The 27,656-nt window shown below is 37.3% G+C and overlaps 1 protein-coding gene across 2 annotated transcripts in view; it reads right to left on the bottom strand.

The window, feature by feature from the left end:
• The window catches only part of GDI2 (GDP dissociation inhibitor 2), a 33,033-nt gene extending 10,767 nt beyond the window's left edge, over positions 1–22,266 (bottom strand). The window contains exons 1-4 of one of the 2 annotated variants that reach the window (XM_090266462.1): positions 22,006–22,266; positions 9,801–9,908; positions 7,529–7,628; positions 4,430–4,564 (exon numbers count right to left, since the gene is read on the bottom strand). In XM_090266462.1, coding sequence (XP_090122588.1) covers positions 4,430–4,564; positions 7,529–7,628; positions 9,801–9,908; positions 22,006–22,050 — 388 coding nt within the window. In that variant the 5' untranslated portion in view covers positions 22,051–22,266. Of the gene's footprint in view, positions 1–4,429; positions 4,565–7,528; positions 7,629–9,800; positions 9,909–18,039; positions 18,070–22,005 lie in introns of those variants that run through there. The other variant, XM_090266463.1, reaches the window with a different exon arrangement.
• Between the last annotated feature and the right edge of the window lie 5,390 nt (positions 22,267–27,656).

Below are 27,656 nucleotides of genomic sequence, written 5' to 3' on the forward strand. Positions count from 1 at the left end.
TCATCACATCAGCACCATAGTTAAGACACAAGCCAAACTGTCAAGAGTAGGAATAAGGGTGAAGAAGAAACATGAGTCATTACTACAATGCACGTTTAACTCGGGTATCTCATATTCTGGACAGTGCCTGTTGAAACCTACAGGTAACACCAACAGTTTACTAGGATTACTGAAGAACTTTTCAAAAAATCTACAGTGTTTTCTTAAAATTCCCCTCCCTTTCCTCTTATTTTCCTCCCTCCCCTCATCCTTATGCCTGATGGACAGAATTAGGCCTACAGGTTATATTCATGTTTCACAAAAAAAGAGATGCTCCAGCTGCTTCTCCACCCCTTTCATGTTGCCATGCATGGAGCCAACTAGTGACCTCCATGCCTAGCGCTCATGGCATCAGAACCAGATATCATTGCAATTACAAACGTTTTAAGAGATCCAGGGCTCACTCTGAAAGTCATAACTGAAAGAGTTCAAATATTATTTCCCACTGTATAATATTTGTAATTGCCAATTCTATAATGATGCCTTCCTATCGAAAATTGTAGTCTCCCCCATACTCCCTTCCCCTTTCAACTTTCTACATAGCATTATTATCACCACGATATACTTTTCCTTACTTATTTATAGCTTTTCTCCCTGAACTTCATTAGGAAAGTATTTCTTGTTTACTTTTGTCCTTCTGTTGAACTGTCCCTACTCCCAAAGCCTAGAAGGGTGCCTGGCACATAGCAAATGCTCAATAAATATTCAATCCACATTAATTAATGTCTGAAGGGAGCAAGTGTAAAAAAAGTTGATTTATTCATATACTGGGTACATCATATAGAAAGACAAATATTCAAATTAATAAAAGAATTAGAAAAAAATATTTTTCAAACTTAGTCCCCTCAGTAGTGTCTTACCTTCATTTCAAATGGTTTGACTTGACTTCATTCACTTGAACATTGAGATTTACTTACCCATCAAGACTTTTAAAACATAAAAAAGCAATAAAATCCAGAGCAGTTTCAGTAAAACATATAAGTTTTCCAATTAACTAACAGGTATAAGATTTGATCATAGAATTTAAAAAATAATTAGAGTAGAATTTTACCATAAGAAAACTAAGATACGGCACACAACACAGAATTCTAATGAGGGACCCAAATGACCTACTCCAGATTAGCAGCTGGCTGCTGCAGCAAACACAGCTCCTCAGACTGCCACAAGCCCTGGGATTCACTTATATTTGGTATCAGGAGTGACTTGTGGATGTCAAGTTGCTCCAGATAAATAAATGCCTCACAGCACTAAGAGTAAGAATAAACAAGCTAAAGATTTAACTTAAAGACAGAAGATTTTGCTGGGCACACTTCAAAGCTATTCATGAAAACTTCTCAAAATATTTCTGAACATACTATCTGCTTTCAACATTACCCTAGGGGTCATATATATTTCTCACTGATTTAACAAAAGTAACATCTGACCAAGCAACAAATATTTATTGGAAACTTGGGGGTTAGTTGGTATCAAGAACCATCACAAGAACCAACAGTATCTACAGTTACTAAAAAAAAAAAAAAAAAAAAAAAAAAAAAGAAAAGGCAATGGTAGCAGGCTACACTAATAGAAATATATTGTCCTAGGAGAGTAATAGTCCCGTTGATACCAAGCAGACAACATTTGGTGTATTATGTCTGGTCTCGCAAACCAGAGAATTTTCCCCCAAAAGTGGCCAAGAGATCTCCTATGGTATGAGAAACAAACACAGGAACTAGAAATGTTTAATACAAAGAATGAGAATCAAAAAGTATGGGATTTGTTAAAAATACTTTTAAAGCCCTACATGATGTGGCTCAGTGGGTTGAATGCCGGCCTACAAGCCGAAAGGTTTCCAGTTCAATTTCCAGTCAGGACACATGCCTGGGCTGCATGCTGGGTCCCCAGTTAGCAACTGACTGATGTTTCTCTCCCTCCCTTCTCACTTTAAAAAAAGAAAATCTGTTAAAAAAAGTATTTTTTACAACTATATCTCTATACTATATATAGTACAGTGGTAAGTGTGGGGCCTAGAGTTAGATAAATCTGACTTCCAAACAGTTCTACCAGTCAGGAGCTACATTACTTTGTGCTTTTCTTTCACACCACCATACCTCAGTTTTCCCATCTGTAAAATAAAGATAACAGCACCCACACCTCACAGGGTTGTAGTAAAGGACTACATAAAGTTAGATAACATACATGTTCAGTAAATGTGAGCTATTGGTAAAAATTCATAAAACTGTATACTAAAACAGGTAGATTCTACTGTATATAAATTATACCTCAATAAAGCTAAGCTTAAAAATATATATATTAACATATTTGCTTATTTTTGCAAAAAGAAGGATAAACCATAAATAAGTAAAAATGATTACCTATCAGGGTAGAAAAAAATGGAGTGAAAAGAAAGGAATAAGAATTACACTAAATACATCTTTTGATATAATTTTGACTTTCAGGTCATGTAAAAAAATTAAATTAAAAAGGGAAAATTAGAACTGCCGAAAGGTAAATCCTTCAATTTTTGTCAAATGAAAGAGGTGGATAAAGCTATTACTATATATAAGAACTCTAGAACTACTGAGTATCTACCCAAACAAATTGGAAACACTAATCTGAAAAGATATATACACCACTGTGTTCATTACAGCCAAGATATGAAAGCAACCTAGAAGTCCATCAATAGATAAATATGTAAGGAAGATCTCCCTCCCACCGTCCCCCCACCTCATGCGTGCATGTGCACACGCACACACATATATTACTCAACCATCAAAAAGAATGTTTTGCCACATTACATACGAATAGACCTACAAGTGAAATATGTCAAAGAAAGACAAATACTATATAATTTCACTTATGTGTGGAATCTAAAAAACAAAACACAAATACAGAGAACAAGCTGATGAACAGGGGGATGGGTGAAAAAGGTGAAGGGAATTAAGAAGTACAAACTGCCAATTATAAAATAAGTCAGGGGGAAATAATGCACAGCATAGTAAATATAATCAATAATATTGTAATAGCCATGTATGGTGCCAGATGGCACTAGACTTACCACAGTTATCACTTTATAAGTTATATAAACATCTAATCACTATGTTGTACATCTAAAACTAATGTAATATTGCATGTCAACTATAATTAAAATATGAATGGTATATAGGTAACATCTCAAAGAGAATAAAAAATGAAAGAGCACAAACTTTGTTTAAAAGGACTGTATTCAAACTCTTGAACTCTTATTTTTATCACAACACTTTATTGGATAAAATTCACTGTCACTTAAGATTTAAAATTAATTTCTAACCCATGGTTAGGACCATTCCCTTCCTTTCCCAATTGTCAATTCTATCCTAGCCACAATTGTTAGTGGAGTTTTATACTATCGAGCTATCGTGTCTTTCAACAGTTTAGGCCCAGTATTTTCTCCCCTAATAGCAAAAGGTAAATAAATGGAGTAAGAGAAACTGCCAAAATAAATGAAAAAACTTTCCCACACTTATGCCAAAATAAAATTACTGGAGAATTTGCCAATTCTTTTCCTATTTTCCCAATCCAAACCTTTCCCTCCTCTAAACTCTTATTAAACATTTAGCATATAAAACTCATCTACCCTTAAGTTTATACAAATTTGCCCTTTCTCAAACTGCTCTGCACAGTAACTAGAACACCCTAAAGGACAGAAGTCTTTTCTAAGGGTCCTTCTATTTAAAAGAGAGAGCAGAATAAAAATGTTAACCAGGAATCTTTGATTGAGCCAGTGGAGGAAAAAATTTAGAGCAGAGAATAAAATTCACTCCACATTCATTGGAAATTCCAAAAAATAGATTTTGGGGAACACCACCACCAATTAGATGGGTTTTACCAAACCCAGGGGTCTTTTCTTTTTCAGCAGGCTGGATAATATAGGCTAGGAGATCAACTTAGTACAGTGATTAAGTACACAGGCTCTGGAGCAATTCTACCAGGGTTTCAATTTCCATCCTGCTACTTAAATCACCTATGTGATTTCAGGCCTGAGTTTCCTCATCTGTAAAAGGGAAACCTACCTTATAAAGGTGTTTTCAAAGCCAAGTAAGAAAATGTGAAGTGTTTAGCACAGAACCTAACACGTAGGGGGGAAAATAGCTCTTATGAATTATTATTATAAAAAGAGCAACAAGCTACATGATACAGAGATGGTCATTTAAACTCTCTTTCAACTTCAAAAGAGTAGAGAATTCTGAGCAGTCTTTCATTAAATATTCTCGACTGCCCAGAATACTGTTTGACACATAACAGACATTCAATAAGTGTTGATTTAATGAGTGGAGGATGGATGATATACGAGATATTAAACTTCATCTCTAAGATTCATTTTCCATTGTAATATCTTAACATTCTGAGAAAATAAAACAAAATTACTTACTAGATGCCAGGGCTTCTGCTTCAGTAGAAGGAACCTTGTAGATTTTCCCTCCCTTATAGACAAAGCTCCCTTCGGTCACTTTGAAATCCAGGTAACGAGTAACTTCTGTATAAAGCAGCATCTTAACCAGCTGACCTATAAAAGTCATACAATTCACACTGTAGCTTATATCCTACTATCCTTAAAAACAGCAGAAATAGTCCTGGCAGGGTAGCTCAGTTTGTTAGAGAGTCATCCTGATACACCAACGTTGCTGATTTAATCCCTGGTCGGGGCACATACAAGAATCAACCAATGAATGCATAAATAAGTAGAATAACAAATCGGTATTTCTCTCTATCCCCTTCTCGTTCTCTCCCTTACTCTCTAAAATCAATTAAAAAAAGAAAAACCTGACTGATGGCTCAGTTGGTTGGAGGGTTGTCCCAAGCACTGAAAGGTTACGGGTTTGATCCCTGGTTGGGGCACCTACAGGAGGCAACGGATTACTGTTTCTCTCTCTGTCTCTGTCTCTGTCTCTTTCTGTCTAAAAATCAATTTAAAAACACTCCTCAGGTGAGAATTTAAAAAAAAAAAAGAAGAAGAAGAAGAAGAAGAAGAAAAACTGAAAAGCACTAATTCCTCAAAAGTTTTGCCTGAGTTTCCTCCCTCTAAAATATAATGGGAACTTTAAAGAAACCCAAACTATTTGAAGTAGTGTTATAATTCTAAATCTCATACCTTATTATTTTTGTGTGGCTTTACAAAAGCAACTTGATTAAGTTATTAACCTTGAAGCTGTAACATTTAAAATATGACTTTGGAGACTTTCTGTAGGAGTTACTGAACAATGTTAAGAAAATATTGGGAAGCCGTTGAGTATTAGTAAATGTACTTTTATTTCCGCTAGATTTTTAAAAATTGAATTTAGAGAGAGGAAGGCAGAGAAAGAAACATCAATTTATTGTTCCACTTATTTATGCATTCTTTTACAAACCAAAATATTTTAAAGCTTATATGAATGGATAAAGACACTAAGACAGTCAAATCAAGTTTTTTAAGAACTTGAAATAAGAGCTTTATGTAGCCAGATGTTAAGTACATTGTACAGTTATATTAATTGTATTAGGTAGTCCATAAATTAGTGAAAAACAATGTAGACCCACATATAAGAATTTAATATGTTATAAAAGTTTAAATCAAAGTGGAAAAGATAAATGTTGTTGAGGGACAACCAACTCACCATTTTGAAAAAATAAATTTCCATCTCTACTTCTCAAATAGGATAATAAAACAGATAATTTATAATAGAAAATAGATGGAAAAATAAAACTATTTAAAAGCAAGTATTAGTACAACCATATAACCATGAGGTGGAGAAAAAAAATAATTTAAGCATATCTTTTCAAATCAAAAATAATAAAAGAAAGATCAACCTATATGACTACATGAAATTTAAAAGCTTTTGTTCACATAAACACACAAAAATACAACGGTAATATAGAAGGCCAATCACACACTGCAAGATATTTTCAACATATTTTAAAAGGGCATTTAACAGCCTTTATAAAAAGCTCATTACATCAATAAGAAAAAACTCAAAATTTCAACAGAAAAATGTGCAAAGCACAAGGCTAAATAGTTCACTAAAAATATAAAAGCCAATAAACATCTAGATATTTTACCCTCCAATAAAGATATTTTTTAAATCCATTATTTTGACAAAAACTTGGTAAAGGAACTGAGAAAGGGGGCTGTCTCACAGTCTACTGGTGATTAGAAATATAAAGGGACAGCCTTAAGAATCATTCCCTTTATCCCCCATAATATGCTTTGAAGAGTATACAAAGAGATTTATCACACAAACTCTCTCTCATACATTCAAGGTATTATCTGTTGAAAAACATGTTGATTGGGGAGAAAAATTAAAAAATATTTATACATGGCCCGGCAGGTTATATACCAAAATATTAACCATAATTCTAATGGTGAATTCTGATTATGTAAGTTTTATTTCCTTTTTGCTTATCTATGTTTTCTAATTTTAATAAAATAATTTTCTTACATTAAAAAAGTTTGAGTTTACAATTCACCTCAAAACAATTTTTTCAGAGAAAATCCAAATAAGATCTTTGCATTAAAACAAATTACAGCCCTTGCCAGGTAGCTCAGATGGTTAGAGCATTGTCACAATATGCCAAGGTTGCGGGTTCCATCCCTGGTCAGGGTACATACAAGAATCAACCAATGAATGCATAAATAAGTGAAACAGCAAATCAATATCTTTCTCTCTAAAAATCAATTAATACATTAAAACAAAAAACCTTATAGAATATAAACTCAAAAAAAGGGGGAAAGGGTGGCACGCACTTTATTTTAGTGGACATAGACTTATACCAACAATTTAGTTTTCCAATGTCTTCTCAGAAAAAGACAATAATATCAGAGCAATTTAAAAAGATACTTTTAGTTCCTCTGATAAAAAACACAAGAAAAAATATTTAAAAAAATAACTTTAAAAGCCCACAAACTAGAAAGACATTGTTGCTGAAGGCCCAATTATCTAAGTGTCACCAAAGCATCAAGACGAAAGCCTGTTATAAATGCTTACAATTTTGATATATACATCATATCGGGCCACATCATTATTTTCTTTCTTCAGAACAAATCACTAATAAGCCACCCCATTTCCCTCCCTTATTAAAAAATCCTCATCCGAGGACATGCTTACTGATTTTAAAGATGGGAAGGGAGGGAAGGAGGGAAGGAGGAGTTGGGGGGGGGGGCAGAGAGAGAGAGGGAATGAGAGAGAGAGAGAAAGAGAGAGAGAGAGAGAGAGAGAAACATGGATCGGGCGCCTCTTGCACGTGCCCCACACACCCAGACTGGGGACAAACCCACAAATTCTTAGTTTACAGGGCGACACTCCAATCGACTTACCACACCACCCAGGGCCCCTCCATTTTTATTGCTTCCAGACACCTCTAATGCAGCATGATACTCACCATACTGTAGCCATTCAAAAAAAATCCATTTCCACATACCCGGAATAATACTCTCTGTTAATAGTTTCTATTTTTAAATCAGAATCTGTCATAAATTTAAATTAGGATTGTTTACCATTAGCCATAAGGAACTTGGGAATTAAGTCAACATTCCAGTCTCTTCCTCTCCCCATTGATGCCGGTGGCGCTCCTGGTATTTTAAACCTTTTGTATAACTAAAACCAAAACAAAAAATAGCCAAAATGTAACAAAATTTAATCTTCATTATACAATGCAACTGTGTTTGGTTTTTTTTGATGAAATGATTTTGGTAAAAAAATACCACTACATGAAGGCAAGTATAACAAGGGCATTTCACGTTTAATCATATAAAATTGTTAGTGAAGTTACAATACACAGATAAACTAAATATTATATATTACTAAACTAATGAATGCTAAAGTAAGTATTGCAGAGGTAGTGTTTGTTTTTACTATCAGAAAAGCAAGAATACAAAACAATGACACACTAGTTCTGCAGATACATTCCTTACTATTTGTAGAAATCTCTTAAACTCATTCTCTCTTGAATAGAAAGCTATCAAAAGCTCTGATGACCTAAGGCTTAATTTTGCTTCCATAGTTTTAAGAGTTATACATAAATTTTGGATTCTTCATATCAGAAAAGACAATTAAAATTAGTTCCAGTTAATTTATAATTTGTATGAGGTTAAGCAGAAGCTCTAGATCAGCGGTTCTCAACCTGTGGGTCGCGACCCCTTTGGGGGTCAAACGACCCTTTCACAGGGGTTGCCTAAGACCATCAGAAAACACATATATAATTACATATTGTTTTTGTGATTAATCACTATGCTTTAATTATGTTCAATCTGTAACAATGAAAATACATCCTGCATATCAGATGTTTACATTACGATTCATAACAGTAGCAAAATTAGTTATGAAGTAGCAACAAAAATAATTTTATGGTGGCGGGGGTCACCACAACATGAGGAACTGTATTAAAGGGTTGCGGCATTAGGAAGGTTGAGAACCACTGCTCTAGATGAAAGCTTGCCATTTAAAATTTGAGAATATTCAAATTCACATATTACTAAGGTGGAATAGAATAAGCAAAGTAGGTACATATTTACGCGATAAAAATCCCTTGCATACATTTACGAAAAAAAGAAAAGAAAGACAGCTTGCTCATCTTACTGAACATCAACTAATAAATGTGTGAGGCATGGGAGGGATGGCGACAACACATCACTCCACAGATTACTCACAAGAGGAGTTCTAGTGGTAATCATCTTACCAGGGTCAAACTTAGCATCACGAACGGTGGGGCCACCAGACATTGCAAGCCTGCTGATGTGATGCAATGTGAAGTACGTACCCAACAATATTTTACTATAAACTAGTCTGGGCTTTTCTAAACAAAAAAGAAAAAGTGGAGAGACTTCGGTAGATTAATAAGGAGAAACAACCCAAAGGTAGTGTTTAAACTGGTTTGAAAACAACTACACTATTACACAACAATAACCTTCTTGGAAATCACTGGGAAATTTGAATACGGTCTGGATATTATTAATTTTCTTAAATGTGATAACAGTATTATGTAGGGGAATGTTATTGTTAGCAGACAAATTCTGAAATATTCAGATCAAGGATCATAATGTCTATTACTTTCAATGGGTCAAAACTAACAACACAGAAAGACAGTAAGCAAATATAGCAAAATGTTAACTGTTATTGATTCAGTAATAGTATTATTTGAACTTTTTTGTATGCCTGAATATAGGAAATAAACCTTTTTGATATAAATATTGTTTATCAGTCATTATTTAAGAAGTAATTGATGGTAAGAGCATAGTACAGTTCATATCCATACATGTGGATGCTGAAACAAACATCACACAGAGAAATAAATATATTTAGTAAAACACACTTTGGAAATGGTTCGTGTGCCCACGTTCTAAAAGAGTAGGGAACAGGGCAGCACAGCAACAGGAACCAAGCTTTGGAGTCACGTAACCTACATGCACAACCCATTTCTGTGATTTTGACCCCACCAAGACTACTTTGCCTGAAAAATGGGAATAAAAATCTCTCTTTGAGTGACTGGGAAAATAAATTAGACCATGAGGAAAGCACTGGCACTGGGCCTGGCATAATTAGGTATCATCAAAAGTCTATACTTCCAATAACTTGAGAGATAACTGCCCCATATGGCAACAAAGGGCACAATTTCAATTTCTACAAGTCCCAGACTAGGAGCTCCTAAAATTATAATGCTACAGATAATCTAGTTAATTAAAAATTAAAACCATCCCTAAGGAGTAAAGTTGAGATTCACAAGTAAAAGATTTAAAATATAAAAGGCATATTAATTATTCTAATACTTACATCTTCCAGAGGTGTTAGAGATGCACTTTCTCCTCCATAATATGGGTTTCTATCCATGTGAAGAACTTTCTTTCCATTCACTGACATTATACCTGATAGGATACATTCCTACAGGGAAAGCATAAGTATCTTCAAAAGAAGGAAAGTGTTACAGCATGTTTCAAACAGATACTTTTTTAAAAGCCTCTCATGACATGTTATCTTAGTAACTAGCACATGTATATGCAATATACGGTACTTTAAGGACAAAGCCCTAAAGCAGGGTTCAAAGTGTCATCTATAGATCCCTGTGGGCCCCAACAGTAAACTATTTTTATAAAAACACTATTTTTCACTGTGTTGACATTAGCACTGAGAGTGCAAGATCACTACTGGATAAAATGAATTAAGGCAGTGGCTGTTAACTGCACTAGTTATTATATTCTGCACCACCAGGTATTAACAGTTTAAAACAAGGCAAATTTCACTTAATGTCCTTAATGAAGCATTAAAAACTACCTATTACATGTATACATAAAGTCACTCTGGCTCAAGGAAAACCTTTTGTGTGACTGATTTATAAGCTGAACTAGCTACTCTTTTTCGTGGACCATTGTTTTTATTTGAAAGAACTACTTAACAGATTTAGGTTATGTGACAGACATTTTCTCAAAAATGAATGTCAAGGATGTAACTAAGAGTATTTAAAAAGTCAAAATTCTGAATGAAAATTTGAATTCTGGAAAACTTAACATTCCTCACCCAGGGCATATGTCAGATTCCCAATACTTAAAAAATATCAGTGATGGTATCAACAAATATGAGTTTCTGGTATTGTATAATAAAATGTATCAATAATTCAGAAGCTCTGCATTACTCAGTAAACCATTATTTTCCAAAACTAATGAAATGATGTTCAAAATCACACTAGGGGATAAAAGAAGAATTCAAACTACAAGCTAGATTAATGGATTTTAATGTAATAGAATAGGAGATGTTTGCTGATGTGGCTTCAGATTTCTTGGTGTAATTTAAGTGGGGAAAAATAAAAGCTGCCACTTGTGTTTTGGTGTGAATCAAAGAATATTCACAATCTGAAACCCTACCAAAACACTTCCACCTACACATCTGTGTGAGGCCTGATATTCTTTATACTTCAGCTAAGAGAATATATCACAAAGACTGAACACCAAAGTAGGTAAAATAATCCAGCTATCTTTTAAGCCATACATTAAAGAGATGTGAAGGAAATGAAAAACAATGATACTCTTCTCATAAAGTTACTGTTTGGGGAAATACAGCTATACTTCATAAACTGTTACACATGTTGACATCTAATGGGTTTATCATGTTATCTTTAAGTGAATAAATTTTAAAGAATTTCTCAATGCTGATTTCTAATACAATAAATATTGATAGATATAGCCCTTATAAACAAAAGCTCTTCACGGTCCTCAGTTTTTAACAGTGTAAACAAATCCTGACGCCAAAGAATTTGAGAAATAGAGCCATAAAGGAAACATCCAGGATAACCATTAATAAGCTGACAATCAATAAGAGGATTATAAATGACTACTCTCAGGAAAAAGGCAAAGCATGGATATGCGAAGACATACCAAATTAAAATGGGAGGAAAAAAAAAATAAAGAATACAATTAATGAGAAGAAACACAGAGTTGGGGTACATATTCACTCATAACTGTTATACCAGAGGGTTTGGTGATCAGAGCCTTATTTTTAAAAAAAGACAAAGAAAATTCTATGTATCTTTATAAATCCTTAGTGCTTCTCATATTTATCCAAAAAAGCTCTAGACAAACAACAATCTCATTTGTCCCCTAGAAGTCTCTTTTTAAAATTCACATATATTTCAACAAAAAATAAAAAATAAATAAAATTCACATATATTTCAAAATTCCCTCCATAACCTATCTTACTCATTTTAGTATTTTTATGTTTCAAATCACTGACTATTCAGGTTCAAATTTTACTCCAGGAGGGTGCATCATTTCTTATTTAGATCAGGAAACAAAACATTTGAGCACCCCACAAGGCCACCTTGTGCCCTATTTCAGTAATAATCACACCCTACTCCCAGCCATTCTCATGACTTCTAAGAGCAGATTTCTTCTATTTTTGAACTCAGAATTAATGAATTCATGCAGTGAATTCTCTACTTTTTTATGTACCTTTTATTCAACATTATGTTTACAAGATTCATCCATGTTTTGTGTGTAGTCAAAATTTTCTTATCATCATTGCTACAGAACACAGCTTCCCAAAGTACAAAGCCAAGTCCAGGCTCTTTTTGTGAATTAGGTTTTACTGGTAAAATCCCACGCTCATTCATTTACATATTGTCTATGGCTTTCAATGTAGTTGTGCCTGTAGTTGAGCTTGTATATAGCCTACAAAACCTTAAATATTTTCTATCTAGATCTTTACAAAGGTTAGGTTAATCCTGCAAGCAGTGAATCTCAGTGTGCTTTCTAGTTGGTATCATCTGTGAACTTCGTAGAAATGTAAATTCTAAGCAGAATCTCAAATTTCAGTTTGCATCCACATCACCTAGAGGGCTGTTAAGAACAGATTACTAGGTCTCATCCCCAGAGCTTCTGAGTCAGCAAGTCTGAGTATGGGGGCCTGGGACTCCGCATTTCTTGCCAATTCCCTGGTGCTGCTAATACTGCTACTGCAGGACCAATATCAAGAGACACTACACTACTAAAGCAGTCCTGCTCAAATTTTATTCAACATAAGAATTACCTGGGGATCATGTTAAAATGTAGATTCTGATTTAGTATATCCCAGGTGACACCTAACCTGCATTTCCAGTTAAGTTCTCAAGTGTTGCAGAAGCAGGTGATCAATGGACTACACTGTGTAACAAAGCCGTAGAGGTTTCTACTGAATGGATACACCACACAGATAATCCACAATTTACCCATTCTACTATTGATAGACATCTGGACAGTTTCCAGTTTTTGACTATTACAAATAATGCTCTAAAAAACTCTAAAAATGTTTTCTATGTATGCATTTGTTGGATAAATACATATCAAGGAGAATACAAATATGTTCAACTTCAGTATATACTGTCAAACAGCTTTCCAAAATGGCTGTACCAATTTACACTTTTGTCAGCAGTGTATGAAAATTGCTATTACTGTATTTCAAAACCTTGCCCAATGCCTATATTGTTGTCCTTTTAACTTTTGCCATTCTAATTAAGATGTAGTTTAATTTGAATTTCCTGACAACTACTGAGGTGGAGCACTTGTTTAAAGTTTACTGATAATTACACTATCTTCTTTTTCAAGCGTCTATTCAAATTATTTGCCCATGTATAAAACGGGCTTTCTGTCTTTTTCTTGCTGCTATATAAAAGTTCTTTATATATTCTGGATATCTAAAAGTCCTTTACTGACTATGTATATTACAAATATCTTCTTCCATTGTGTAGCTTGCCTTTTCACTTTCTTTTTTTTTTAATGATGTTCTAAATACTACTGAATATGTAAATTAACCAGAAATATGGGCATGGCATTATTGTGATTTCATTTTTTTTTAAATATTTTTTTCTTTTATTTTTTGATTTTTCAATTACAGTTGTCCCATTTTTCCCCCATTCCTCCCCCCAACCCAACCCACCCCTTCTCCCGCAATCATATCCCTCCCCGTTGTACATGTCCATGAGTCATTTATACACACTCCTTGACTAGATCCTTCCCTTACTTATCCCCCTTCTCTCCCTCCCCCCTCACTCCTATTGACTAATATTCTACTCTTTGTCCTATTTAGTTCATTTGTTTGTGTTGTTCTTTAGTTTCCTGTATTAGGTGATATCATATGGTATTTTGCTTTCTTTGCCTGGCTTATTTCACTAAGCATAATTCTCTCTAGTTCCATCCATGCTGTCACAAATGGCAGGAGTTCCTTCTTTCTCTCTGCTACATAGTATTCCATTGTATAAATGTACCACAGTTTTTTGATCCACTCATCTACAGATGGGCACTTAGGCTGTTTCCAGTACTTAGCTATTGTAAACAGGGCTACTATGAAGATAGGGGTGCATAAGTTTTTTTGAATTAGGGTTTTAGGATTTTTCGGGTATAATCCTAGCAGTGGAATCGCTGGTTCAAAAGGCAGTTCCATTTTTAGTTTTTTGAGGTAATTCCATACTGTTTTCCATAGTGGCTGCACTAGTCTGCATTCCCATCAACTGTGCAGTAGGGTTCCCGTTTCTCCACATCCTCGGCCTTTTCGCTTTCTTAATGGTCTTGATAACTGCTAAACATCTGAATGTATTTTTACCTACAAACCAACTCCTAATACCATCAAAAAGAAATTCACTTGATCCAAAATAAAAAATCAAAAATCTAAAGAAAACTAACATTCAACATACAAGGGGGACCCCCCACCAAAAAGAAGATTTATAAAAAACTGTGGCCCTGGCTGGTATGGCTCAGTGGATTGAGCACCAGCCTGTGAACTGGGGGTCGCTGGTTCAATTCCCAGTCAGGGCATGTGTCTGGGTTGCGTGCCAGGCACAGCTCAGTGATATATCTCTTACACATTGGTGTTTCTCTCCCTCTCTTTCTCTGTCCCTTCCCTTCTCTAAATAAATAAAATCTTTTTTAAAAATTGTGTATTTATTCTTACATATTTAACTTCAGTCACCTTCAAAGTACTCTCCTTTTGATGTAATACACCTATCAAGACATTTTTATCACTGTTCAAAACAGTTTTGAAATTATTGCTATTTATGCCTTTTAGTGCTTCTGCTGTATTTTTGTTTCACCTCTTTCACATCAGCAAAACGCTTCACTTTGAGGACTTTTTTCATCCAAGAAAGCAAATAAAAGCTGCTGGGGCAAAATAGGGTGAATAGGGAGGGTGAGGCATGGTGATCATGCCATTTTTGGTAAAAAACTGTTGAACATTCAGCATAGTGTGGGCAGGTGCACTCGTAAATCACCCATCATAAAATGAGCAAATGTGTTCAAAGAGTCAAAAAAATTTACTGAAGCCAAGCACAGACTCTCACAACAATGCCAGCTGGTACACTGATACAGATGGGTAGTGGGGGGAGCCTGTACTACCAGGGGCCTGCCCTCCAGAAGATAATTCTGATTTCTTTTTTGGGGGGGTCCCTGCTCGTATATGGTTCATCATATTTATATCATAACATTTACTATCTCAAAAATAAGTAATGGCACAAACAGAAGACCAGTCACCTTTCCAGCTAACAAAAGATTTCAGGGCTCAATTTTTGGAAGCAAAATCACAGAAAGCAACTTTAGAATGTTACAGAGATTCTGTATATCTTTTCACACTCCATTTCAAACAGCTCCTCATTAGTACAGTGGTTAGTATCCCGCCTGTCAAATAAGCATTGCCCACTCACTAAACCATGGCTCTCTAGCAAGCACTGAAGGCTGAGGCCTAACAAAGGGCCCAATCATTTAAAGATTCATCAGGGTCTGGAAGAGCTGATACTCACTGCCTTTTGGCATAAATATGGCAAAAGCTAATTAAAAATCCATAGGCCCACTAATTCTTTTAAACCCCTCAGAGAAAGACTACTTTCTTCCAGTACCCAAAAGGTTGCAGGTTCGTCCTCAGTCAGGATGCATACGGGAGGCAACCGAACCATGTTTCTCTCTCACACCTGTTTCTCTATCTCTCCTCACATCAATAAAAACCTATCCTCAGGTGAGGATTTTTAAAATGAAATGAAATTTCACCACTAAAATTCATTATATCTGGGCACAGGAAGTACATTAGTGATCCTAAAATTTTACTATCTTCCAAAATTAACAACTCAGAATCAAAACCTACCACTACTATCTATCTGGTGGATACATAACAGCAAGCAAAGATATTAAAGCCAGAGAAAATACTCTAAATTAACCTCTTCTTGTTCCACTAGAAAATCTGGTTGATTCATCATGTATGTCAACAATACTGATAACTTTTTCCAGAAATTTATATATGACTATTAACCAACACATTCGTTTTAAAACCCAGAGAAGGAAAACTCTGATTCCAAAAAACCTCCGCTGCCTTGCGGCATACCTCTTCAGGGGAAAGGCTAAGGGAGTAAACCCCGACAGAAAATCCGGAGCCGGAGTCCCTAAGGCGATTTGACGTTGTAGTCAACACCGGCAACTCCTGCGGCGCACCTGAAGCCAAGCTGTATTGACTCCGTCTTTCCCTTGGACCCTTCAGCTGCGAAGAGAGGGGGGGTCTGCTGCATGGGCAACAGCAGACCCTCCATATCACCCTGCCCAGGCTCTGTAGCTTCAGCGTCATCGCAAGATGTCGATTCAACACGGGAGGAGACAGCTACTACCATGTCACTCCCGAGTCGGACTGCACAGCCATTCTCGGCGGTGCAGATAGACTCTTAAGAAGCTACACCATCGTCTCTCGAGACGGACGGCTGCCGACGACGTTTTAAAACCAACAGATGAGTACAACACATTAATTTCAATGTCATACACAAATGACCTGAGCAAGATAAGAACACAAACTCAGGTCCAAAATAACTAAAACTACAAAACCATCTTCAAAATCTAATTTTTTATGTTAATGGTATATGCCCTCCATCTGGCACTTCATGTTTACCTACATAAAAAGAACTAACCAGATAAAACTGTTTAAAGTTTAGTTGCAGCAAGGCTCTAGTAGGTATAGGTATGTGGAAATGGAGGGAAGGACCATATCAGTGATAACTTTTAAGTTCACTTCCCTTTAGCACCCTACACTAGAATTGCAATAACGATAGAATAGCTCACTTGGACAGCACCTAAACACATTAGACCAAGGACCTCTTATGTACTGAAGTGGCCTGAATAGTGTTTCTAAGGCCAACAGTACTAAACAGTATACTACTGTATCCTGAAAGTTAATGACCACTCTTTTCCTACTTAGAGAGCAACTCAGGCATGAAAGAGTACAGTCAGTGCACATTAATATTCTGATATATCTTCCAAGGGACCAAACTAAATACCCATTAAAACTAAATTCTACTGTATTTTTTAAAAGAATCATAGAGCAGTGAAAAGTGGGAGCAGCATACACCTATTCCTTTCTTTACTGGATCATATGGTAGCTCTTTTTTTTTTTACAAATTTGCTTTCCATTTTAGTTTGTACTGATTACTGGTGTACAGCTTGGCAGTTAGACAATCATATACTTTACACAGTGTTTGCCTCAATATTTTTAGTACCCAGCTGGCACCATACAGTTATCACAATATTATTAACTATATTCCTTATGCTTTACCTTACATCCCCATGACAATTTTGTAACTACCAATTTATATTTCTTAATCCCTTCACCTCTTTCACCCATTCCCCAACCCAACTCCACTCTGGAAACCACCAGCCGCTCCCTGTGTCTGTTTCAATTTTGTTTGTTTATTTATTTTGTTCCTTAGAGTCCACACAAGTGAAATCATACGGTATTTGTTTTTCTCTGACTGACTGATTTTACTGAGCATAATACCCTCTAGGTCCATCCATGCTGTCTACTACATTTCTAAATTCAGTTTTAAGAAAAAAAAGTAAATGCACAAAAAAATGTGATTAGGAAGACAATGTGCCTAATAACTAATATTAAGAAGCGTGTTTTTAAAGCTACTTACCTATAAATATGAGGAAAATGTATTAACTATTAATAAAAAAAATTTAAATCAGTTATCTCATACCTCTGTCTTACAGCAATAACATCATAAAAATGACTGTTAAGTTTTCAGCAGAATAAGTGTTTCTTTAAATGTATCTGTTCCTCTAATGTATCTCATTAAATAAGCTGTCAAAAAACTTTTCTTGAAACTTGGCTCTAATTATATTATTCCTGCTCAAAATTCCTTCCCACTGCCTAAAAGATAAAAGTTCAAATTTCTTAGCCTAGTATTGTCAACATCCTTGGTGATATGCCTTTACAACCCTATTTCCCATTATGCCTCTTCATAGCTCCTGTTTCAGGCAAAATAAACTCCCTTTTTTATGTTTCTATACACACACACATACACACAGATTTATACTGCTCTCTGCTTAGAAAATTATTCCTCCACACATTCAGAGCTTACCAATATTTTTAAAAGCCAGCTCCCTTTCTTTATGAAGCTTTTGCTGATTCCCCAGCCTGATTTCCCACATGTGTATCTCTCCTATGGCACTTACTATTTTCTCATATTAACTCATTAGTTAATCTCCTACATGAAGAGCTACTTCTAGACAGGTGTGCTTACCTTTTTATTGCCCATAATGGATCACAACAGTCACGGGTAGTTTAAATAATTGAATTTGGGGAAGCCATTACTCCAGCAAGTCTTTAATCAGGTACTATGTACGAAAGGGGAAATAGTGATATAGACATACCTCATTTTAGTGCTTCACAGATGTTGCTTTTTTTTACTAACTGGAAGCAAAAAGACCCTCCACCAGCAATATCTCTGAGGTATGCCTACATTACAGATTATAATGTGTATGAGCCAAAACATTTACCAAATGGCCCTTCAAACTCAATGTCTCACTACCACCTCTATATGCTAAAACATGTGAATTTTACTTCTATTCTTTTGGGACAGTATGCATAACGTTGATTGATCCAAAATACAGACTACCTAACAAGATATTTATACCTTCCAAAAGTAAGACATTTATACATATGGGCCCAAGACCTCTAATGCAATGGATAAAATCCTTGTCTACAGAAGTTTAAGTAGCAATTAACAGGGAAATCACAAAATTTTAATACAGAGGAACGGAAAAATGTCTGAGATGTAAAACAATTTTTTTAACATATAATGCTAAGGCTAATCTGGCTCAATATCACTAAAGTATACATCTCTATTCGTACTCCTTACTAGAATTACTATGTAGAACAAACACTTTTGGGGAGCACCCATAGCTGTGGAGGTGGTTATCCTTATTTTATATACTATTTGTACGAAAATCCCTGAATTCATTGCCAAGCCCAAGCCAATCAGAAATAGCAAATTAGGTATCCAGAGGCTGTCTGTACACACTGAAATCAAAGAGTAAAAGTTGCCAGATTAACAGCAAAGTAAGCAAAAGGGGAAATGAAAAGTAGACTGAAGAACTCACAAAGCCAAGCAGTCTGAAACTAAGTAAGAAAGGCAAGTTCCTCAATGGGTCTCAGTGGCTTCTTAACATTCTGGCACAGTGGGTTTTCAACCGCAAGAATTTTTAAAACATGCAATACCTGATCTCTTTTTCCTTAGACTGTCAAATTAAAAAATGACAACAGCCAACACAACAAGAGCTGTCTGTGTGAATAAATTAAATTTATATTCATTTTTTGTTAGATTGGCAAAAAATACATTTTTTGGTGTCCCGCCAAATTTTAGTAACTGGTTTATGTGTGCCATGAGATGAAAAAAGTTGAAAGTCACTGTTCTAGCATAACACAGTGATTAACCCTCATGATGTGAAATCTTATTTATCAAGTAAATTATGTTCCCCAGTTTGTTAAAGAAGTTGTGATATCATTTAGAAAAGCCTTTATCTAAAAGTTGTGGTTAAACAGATAACCCTCAATTTCTTAGAAAAATTCAATCGCTATACAAAATATTCCATTTCTTCTAGGCAGAAAATGGAAATTTTGCTCTAATTCATATCAAATCATTTTATGCCTTCTTTATTAAAGTTATCAATATCTGTGGATTAATGTGACCTTAATGTTTAATCTAACAAACACTAGGCAACATAAAAAAATTCCAACACTTCCTTACACTTTATTCTAAAAGTAACAAGCTAACTGCACTAAAGTACTTCACATGCTAGCATCATGTAATATTTGGTACCCATAACTGAGAGTGTATGTCTGTTTTTAGGTTCTTAAATCTCAGACACTAAATATTTATAAACTAAAATTAAGAAAATTAAATGGTATAGTCACTTCAAACACACAAAGTTATGGTAATTTTAAGTTGAGGGTTTTTAACTTTGGTGGTCTCTTAACATTAAATAATCAGAGTCCCTGTATTAGTAAAAATGAGGGTAAAAGATATCAAAATCATCCTAGCACCACTACTCCCATCCGTGATGATAATGTGATTGCTCTGAATTGAAAGAATTCTCAAAGAATATCTCATAAAACAATCTATAGGTTTATAGCGATTACTGTTAAAATCACCGCTATAAAATAACAGAAAAAAAATTGGTCTGATTTCTAGTTAATTATGCATCTACCACTCATCAAACACGTCACAATTCAAATAAAAATCTAAATAAAGAGCAATGTCTTAACTTGGTTGTTGCACAATAATACTGGGCATCTTTGATACAAAGTAATGGCTCTGAGCTAGGCGTGTAGAATCCTGCATGATGATAAATCTGCACTCATTTGTTCACACTCAACAGACCTTAATCAAGACTAAATCTGACAGATCAGCTATACCATAGAAAAAGTGGAACTAACTGGCTCTTAAATATGCTGCCAACGGGCAAGATCCATCACAAACTACTAAACTTAGTTCAAAACCCCAATTAGGCACTTAAAAACAAAAAACAAAAAGAAACAAACAAAAAAACCTGCAGTGGATAGGCCTATTCACTTCAGCATCAAACAGTCTTCCAACTCACCACCAAAAATGAAATTCAACCTAATACCTCATATTCAAAAATACTAAACAGCTTTCTAGGTAAGTAATCTCATCTATTTGGTACTATTTCCTAACCAGTCACAAGTCTGGTCAAACATAATGAAGCATTCAGAAACTAGTATCCTCCAACAATCACCACAAATCACTATAAACAGAAAAAATGACAAGCCAAAAAAATGCCATTCTGGTTCCTAACAACCTCCTCCTACAAAATTAGCCAACTGGAGGTTCAGAGGTTTTGTCCAGAGAAATCTAAAATAATTAATTTAGGGTGTTACCTAAAAAAAAAAAATTATTAATTTGATCCTGAGAGAGAATGCATTTCAGCAGATTTGAAGTGGCAGATTACATTAAATGATTCAGTTACTTTGAGGTCAGATTATATAGGATACACAAGATAAACATCAGTGTTAATCTTATTAAAATTAAGTAGCCCAAAGTAAGAATTTCAAATCTCCAAAAGAAAAACTGATAATGAAATGGTCCTCTCTTCAAATGGAATTGTTTTGCAAGATGAATAGTTTTAGTCCTTACTGTCTCTCTTTACCAGATACAACACACCTGCCTGCATTATTTGCAGAATACTATTATCTAAATGTCTCTAAGAAGACAGACACCCAAGAAGATGAATTTACAATGTAGGAATACCTGCCATTCACATTCTGCTTGCATTCTGTTACTGGTTTAACTTCTAATTCCCTGAAGAAAGCAAAGGAGTAGAGAGAGAGAACTTGGCCTCTAGCAATCCATCACCAACCATTTCTTAGGGGAAAACACTGAGACGACAATGGAAGCAAGCAACAGACTGGACACAAGGAAAAGATGGCAAAGGTCGTATGAGAAAGCACTTGATTAGCAAGTTTTGAGAAAACTCATTTCCAATTCTGCAGACGCTCAATAAGTGGAATTGGAAAGTGGTTAAAAAAAATGAATAACGATTCTCATTTGGAGTGGGGGAGGGGGTTAAGAAAACTATGGTTCTTCAAAAATTGAACTCTAACGATTACAATACAGTAATATGCAATGACTTGTCAGGAAGCCTTCTAACTTTGGCAGCCATGGACTGACTAGCACTGGCAGAAGGCTAAATAGGAAATACAAGAGTGGCTTCCACCCTTCCCCCCTCTGCCTTTTCCGTTTCCACGCAGAAGAGGCCGTCAACCCATAAGAGGTGGAAGAGCAATTCCCCAAACCGGGCTTTTTGGGGGTCTTTTCTGTAGGAGAGTGAAACTCATTTTCCACCCACTTTTAGTTCGCCGTTACTGCTCATTAAATCACGTACTTGACTGGGTTTTGCATCTCTTCGTCTCTCTTTCCACAGTTAAGAGACGACCCACTTGGCTCTGTGCGGCCGCAGGCCCATACGCCGTGCAACATGCCCCTCGCACCCAGCCCAACGCCCTTCCCCGACTCCCCTCCAAAAACAGACACGAAAAGACGACGAGAGGCTCTACTCACAAGGGGACGCTGAGGCGCTGGCCAGGGTTCAAGCGGCCCGGCCCCCAGCCACCCCTCCCTCGCATCCGACCTGCACGCCCTCCCCGGCTCCTTGGCTGTCGCCGCTGCAGCCAGGAACTCTGCACTCACCGTCAGGCCGGTGCCCAGCACGATCACGTCGTACTCCTCATTCATGGCGGGGCAGGCGCAGACAGAAGCTCAGAGAAAGGAGAAAACGCAAGATGCTAGGAGCCAGTGGTTATGTGGTCACCCCGAGGATGTGAGGGAAGCACTCCTGGCCGGTTCCGGGCCCCGAAACCAAGAAGAAGTCAGAAGGAGAGGTAAAACGGAGCTAGAGAACAGGGAGGCCAGCCGCCACCTCAGACGGAAGAGCGGGGCAGGGGTGGAGAGGGGCGGGCGGGCGGTGACCCGGGCCTCCGCAGCCGGGCGGGGCTCAAAGGAGGTGCCCTGAGGGCCGTCCATCACACCTTTCCCATTCTCTCATTGGCCACGTCCCCATCGCCCGCCCAGCCTTCTTCCTTTCTGAGGTCTCGCGAGACGAGGGCAGAACATTCCTCTTTTGGATTCTGGTATCTTGCCGGTATGCTGCGATCCTGGGGCGAAGGTAGCTGAGAGATGGCCCTTAAGGGCTAGGGAGATACGTCGCCCTCGGCGGAAGAGTGGCTGTCCAGTTCTTCCCTCCTGCCGCCATGTGGCAGCCGACGCCCCGAGATGCCATTGGACTTTGAGCCTGAGTCGGCCACGTGGGCCGGAACCGGTCAGCAGGGCCTAGGCGGGTGCGAGGAAAGCGGGCGGCAGCCTTGGGTCAGGCCCGCCCACCAGGGAGGTTACGTAAAGTGGCCTGACCCCCCACCTCCCTGGGCAGCTGCCCCCTCCCACTCCAAACGCTGCCTACTGCACCTAGTCTTGCCATTTTCAACCTGTTTGGTTTTGTTTTTTTTTGGCCTGCATCTTTTCTAAAGGAAAAAATCCAACATGTTTTAAGGAGTTCAGAAATCACATGTTTTTTTTTATCTTGTTTCCTGCCTATGTCATTCTTGCTTCGTGTTGCCCCCATGTTCAGCCTTAGGAAATTTAGGAAAAAACTAATCTTTTTTGTTGTTGTTAAGCTGATTTTTTAAAAAAATTTTTAGCGAGAGTGAGAAATAATGGATTTGTTGTTCTACTTATTTATGCCTGCATTGGTTGATTTTCGTATGTGCCCTGACCGGGATAGAAACTTTAACCTTGGCTATGGAGGACGCTCTAACCTGCCAAACTGCTTATAAAATAGAACCCTTAGCATAAATAAGAGGAAGGCCAGATTTGATTAGGAATTAAGTTTTTGCCTACAGAGAGCAACAATTTAAACCAATTATAAAAATAGTAGCTGACCAGTATATGAATAGGTTTAGGCCATGAGCATCGAAGAAAAGTTTCCATTTGCCTTCCATCTCGTCTACTCCTGTCCCATCCCACCCCCAACACACACACCCTTTTTTTAGGTGTAAGCAAAGACTTGTGTTCTCAAACAGAATAGCCTTATAGAGGCCTAGACAAATGATTTTCTTAAAGACGTTCACAGGCAGTGTTTTTATCTTGCAAACTCAGCAGCAAGAAGTGGTATTTCCTTCAAGATTTAGTCTCAAATACATCTGGTAAGTTATTCAGAGTGAATCTTGGTAGGCAGAACTGCATTCCTTCATATTTAAATCATTCAGATTTGGAAAAGAATGTAACAACTTTTTACAGTATTTCTTCACCCCATACAGAGAGTTTAAGAAGGTGTGTTATATTGGATAATGGACCTTTTGGGGGGGAGTGAAAGCAGTTTATATTTACATACAACTTTAATTGATTTGTATTCACTAGTGACCAAATGACTTTTTAATTTTTTTATTTATTGATTTTTAGAGAGAGAAAAACATTGATTTGTTGTTCCACTTATTTATGCATTCATTGGTTGATTCTTGTATGTGCCCTGACCAAGAATCAAAGCCACAACCTTGGCATATCAGGATGATGCACTAACCAACTGATCTACCTGGCCAGGGCAATGTTATCATGTTTTAAGTGAAGGATATTTCATCCATATTCAGATGGAATTACTGACAAACTTAAAGACATTGGATAAGGGAGCTGAATTTAAGTCTAATAAGTCTCTCAAGCTGATCCCTTACAATGAAGTTTAGTTTTTTTGGCAGTGCAATACTATGGCCCTGCAGAAGGACCAAAACAAAAAACAAAACTAACTGGACTCATCATCAACAGATGGAGTTCACCCAAAATTCTGTGCCTGCTCTTGCATCTTCTACCTTACCTATTCCAGTTGCCAAGGAACTTGGTAGACAATAAACATGATTTAGAGTGAAGTGGTTTGAAAGTCACTGATTGGTTCAGTTTATCAAAAGCCACAGACGACAGTTCCTGTCAAAGGGGAAGCCTTGGGTGTGGCAGAAGGAGGAGGTTGGTGGAGAAGAGTGGAAAACACCATCAATCTTGAAAATATTTCAAATCTTTATACAGAGCAAGAGTCCAATAAGAGTTGGGTACTTGGGAATAATTGGAGGTTGGTCTCCACCTGCGCTTTACAAAGGAAAAGGCTGAGTCCAGGGAAAATAAAATTAAAATGAACCTTAGTCCCATCTTTCTCTGTCATGAACTACTGCAACAGTTGCTCAACCAGTTTTCCTCCTGTCTCTGTTGACCATTATCTTCTTAAGATATGAATCTGATTATGTTCATGCTTTTGCTTATCTTTTAAATTTAGATTAAGATGCCAATCTTTTAATATGGCCTGAAAGGTATTGTTTAATCTAGCATCTGCATCTCTTTCCCACTTCACCTTGCTAGTGTTCTTGCCCACTCCAAACACATTGGTCTTTCAGTTCCTGGAATGGTCAAGCTTTTAACTACTGAAGGGCCTTTGCACTCATGTGTCCCATAGCTACAAACCCTCACTCCTGCACCTGTTCTCATGGCTAGTTCTTTCCACTTCCTTAAGTTTCAGCTGAAAAAATCTTCCCTGCCCCTTGCTCGATTGGGTGTTGACCCACAAAGCAAAAGATCACCGGTTCAATTCCGGGTCCCTGGTCAGGACAAATGATCGATGTTTCTCTCCCTCTTTCCCTTCCCATCCCCTCTCTAAAAATAAATAACATCTAAAAAAAAAAAAATCTTTCCTGACCACCTTACCTAAAGTAAGTTCCCTCAACTTCCATTCTCTATCAGCACCAGCTTCTTTCATTGCTTTTTATCACTTGGTATTTATTTCTTTTTTGTCTGCCTGCCAATTAGGATGTAAACTCCATGAGTGCAGATATATTACCCATCATGTGCACAACATTATGCCTCTTGACACCCAGAACAGTGCTGAATACTTGGCAGATGATGAGTGAGTATTTGATGAATGAAAAAGAGACCTGGAAATTGACCTCTTCATCAACAAGGACAAAATGTGATGAAATAGGCACCAGTTCCTCTTGATACTCTTGAGAAATGCAGCTGTTCTTATATCAGGAGATACTAAAATTAATATTGTAGAAGATATGAACAAAGGGATCTAAAACCTGGATAGCTAATGCTGAAGATAAAACAATCTTGGGACATCTAGGAAAAAAAGGTTCCAAAAATATATATTTCCTGGTTTATGATAGATCATTTATCCGCCCCACCATCACCAACTGTTCATCTGCTCTCCTTCCCCATCTCAGCAGTTACTGGCTCCATCCTGGGACCAAACCAGCATTCTACATATCCTTAGTTCTGCCTTCTTTCTCTCCTTCCATGTCAATTCCTGTTTTCTTTCGCTGTACGACAAACTACCCCAAAACTTAGTGGCTTGGAAAAAAAACTAGCAGCTTAAAACAAAAATGCATTATTACCTCTTATGATTCCATAACCTGAATGGGCTCAGATGGGTGGGAATTGCTTGGCTCTATGGTGCAGTTGTAAGTGGCTGGGGTGGGGTCATCTGTAGGCTTGACTGGATAAGATGTCTGAGATGGCACACTCATAGCAAACAGTTGATGCTGGCTCTCAGCTGGGAGCTTAGCTGGAGCTGTCAACCAGAGCAACTATGTATGTGTGACCTCTTCAAATGACTAGCATTTCTCAAAGTATGGTGGTTGTATTCCAAGAGTACAAGTTCTAAGAAATAAGAAATGGAAGCTTCTGGTCTTTTAATGTCCAAAACTAACACAGTGTCTCTTCTGCCATTTTCTATTTGTCAAAGCAGTTATAGAGCACACCCAAATTCAAAAGGAGGAGCTATAGGTCCCACCTATCAACAGGAAGAGAGTCAATGAATCTGTAGCCATCTTTACTCTGCCTTAATACCTCATTGCATTCCAGCCATTCCATCTCACAAAAATCTTTCCAATCCCTTTTCAAATTCACTGCTGCTACCCTAGTATAGACACCATCAAATTCTCTCCTAGATAATTGCAAAAGCTTCCTAATTTGACACCTGGGCCTTTAATTTGAGTGTCTCAAACCTGGCCTAAGTGATCTTCATAAAAAATCAAAAGCAACTAACGTGACCATGACTTTAAAATCTTTCATGGGTCTCCAGCTGTCCCACTTGGGCCCAGCATAATGACTCCCACAGAGAAAGGTGGCGAGAAGAAAGGCCATTGTGCCATCAATGTGGTAATGACTGGAGAATACACCATCAACATTCACAAGTGCATCCGAATAGTGGGTTTCTAGAAGCATGCCCCTCGGGCACTCAAAGATCTGGAAATTTGCCACGAAGGAAATGGGAACTCTAGATGTAAACACTGACACCAGGTTCAACAAAGCTGTCTGGGCCAAAGAAATAAGGAATGCTCCATATTGTATCTGGGTGCAGTTCAGAAAACATAATGAGGGTGAAGATTCACCAAACAAGCTCTATACATTGGTCACCAACGTACCTGTCACCACTTTCAGAAATCTATAAACAGTTAATGTGGTTGAGAACTGCTGGTTATCAAATCAAGTTATAAAACTGCCTTTGAAAAAAAAATCTTTCAAGAGTCTCCATTGCTCTTAGAATAAAGTTCAAACACCTGATCATTTCTCAAGATGAGCTTGAATGGCCTGGTTCTCAATTACCTAGTCAGCCAAATCTCACCACAACCTTCCTCCACCCCTCACCATATTTTCTGATTTACTGCTATTTTAGTCCTGTCCAGTCAAAAAAACAGAAACCACTCTTACGTATTTTAGACAGTGGCAATATAGGGAATTAGTTTCAAAACTTGAAAGGGATAGAGGGGCAAAAAAGATAAGGTTACCCAGAGGTTAGGAACTGCCTGAAACTCTAGGCCGGAGCAGGAGTGGAAATGGTGTTACCCAATGCTCATGTCTGCTGTACAGCTCAGGCCAACCCACTGCCATTACTGTCACTGCTAGACCAGTGGATGAGGTCACCACTGCTACCACTGTGCTGGAGCCCAGGAATCCCTATTCACTCGCTGCTATTGTTGCCACAACTGGGGATGCTACCAACAGCAGGGGGAACATGGCTTCTCTCTACCTCCTGCCAGTCGTCCGCCAGTGCTTCCATGGCAGAACCTCTCCAGAAGCCAGCTGGCAGAGGGATTTGGGCAGTGTGATTTGCTGATTCAGCCCCCTTAGATACAGCAGGAATGGTGCTCAGAGCCAACAGACAAATGATTAGCAGAGATGCTCTAAACAATTTTGCATTTCGTGAATTCACCAAGTTCTTTCCCTTCTGGGCATACTTTTCCCTTTTTCTGTAACATTCTTCCCTATCGTACTTGGCCTTGTTTTCTCCTGCTTCTTAGAATTCCCAA

This window comes from Furipterus horrens, unplaced genomic scaffold (assembly GCF_987537825.1).
Source record: "Furipterus horrens unplaced genomic scaffold, mFurHor1.1.pri manual_scaffold_2, whole genome shotgun sequence".
Taxonomy (NCBI): domain Eukaryota; kingdom Metazoa; phylum Chordata; class Mammalia; order Chiroptera; family Furipteridae; genus Furipterus; species Furipterus horrens.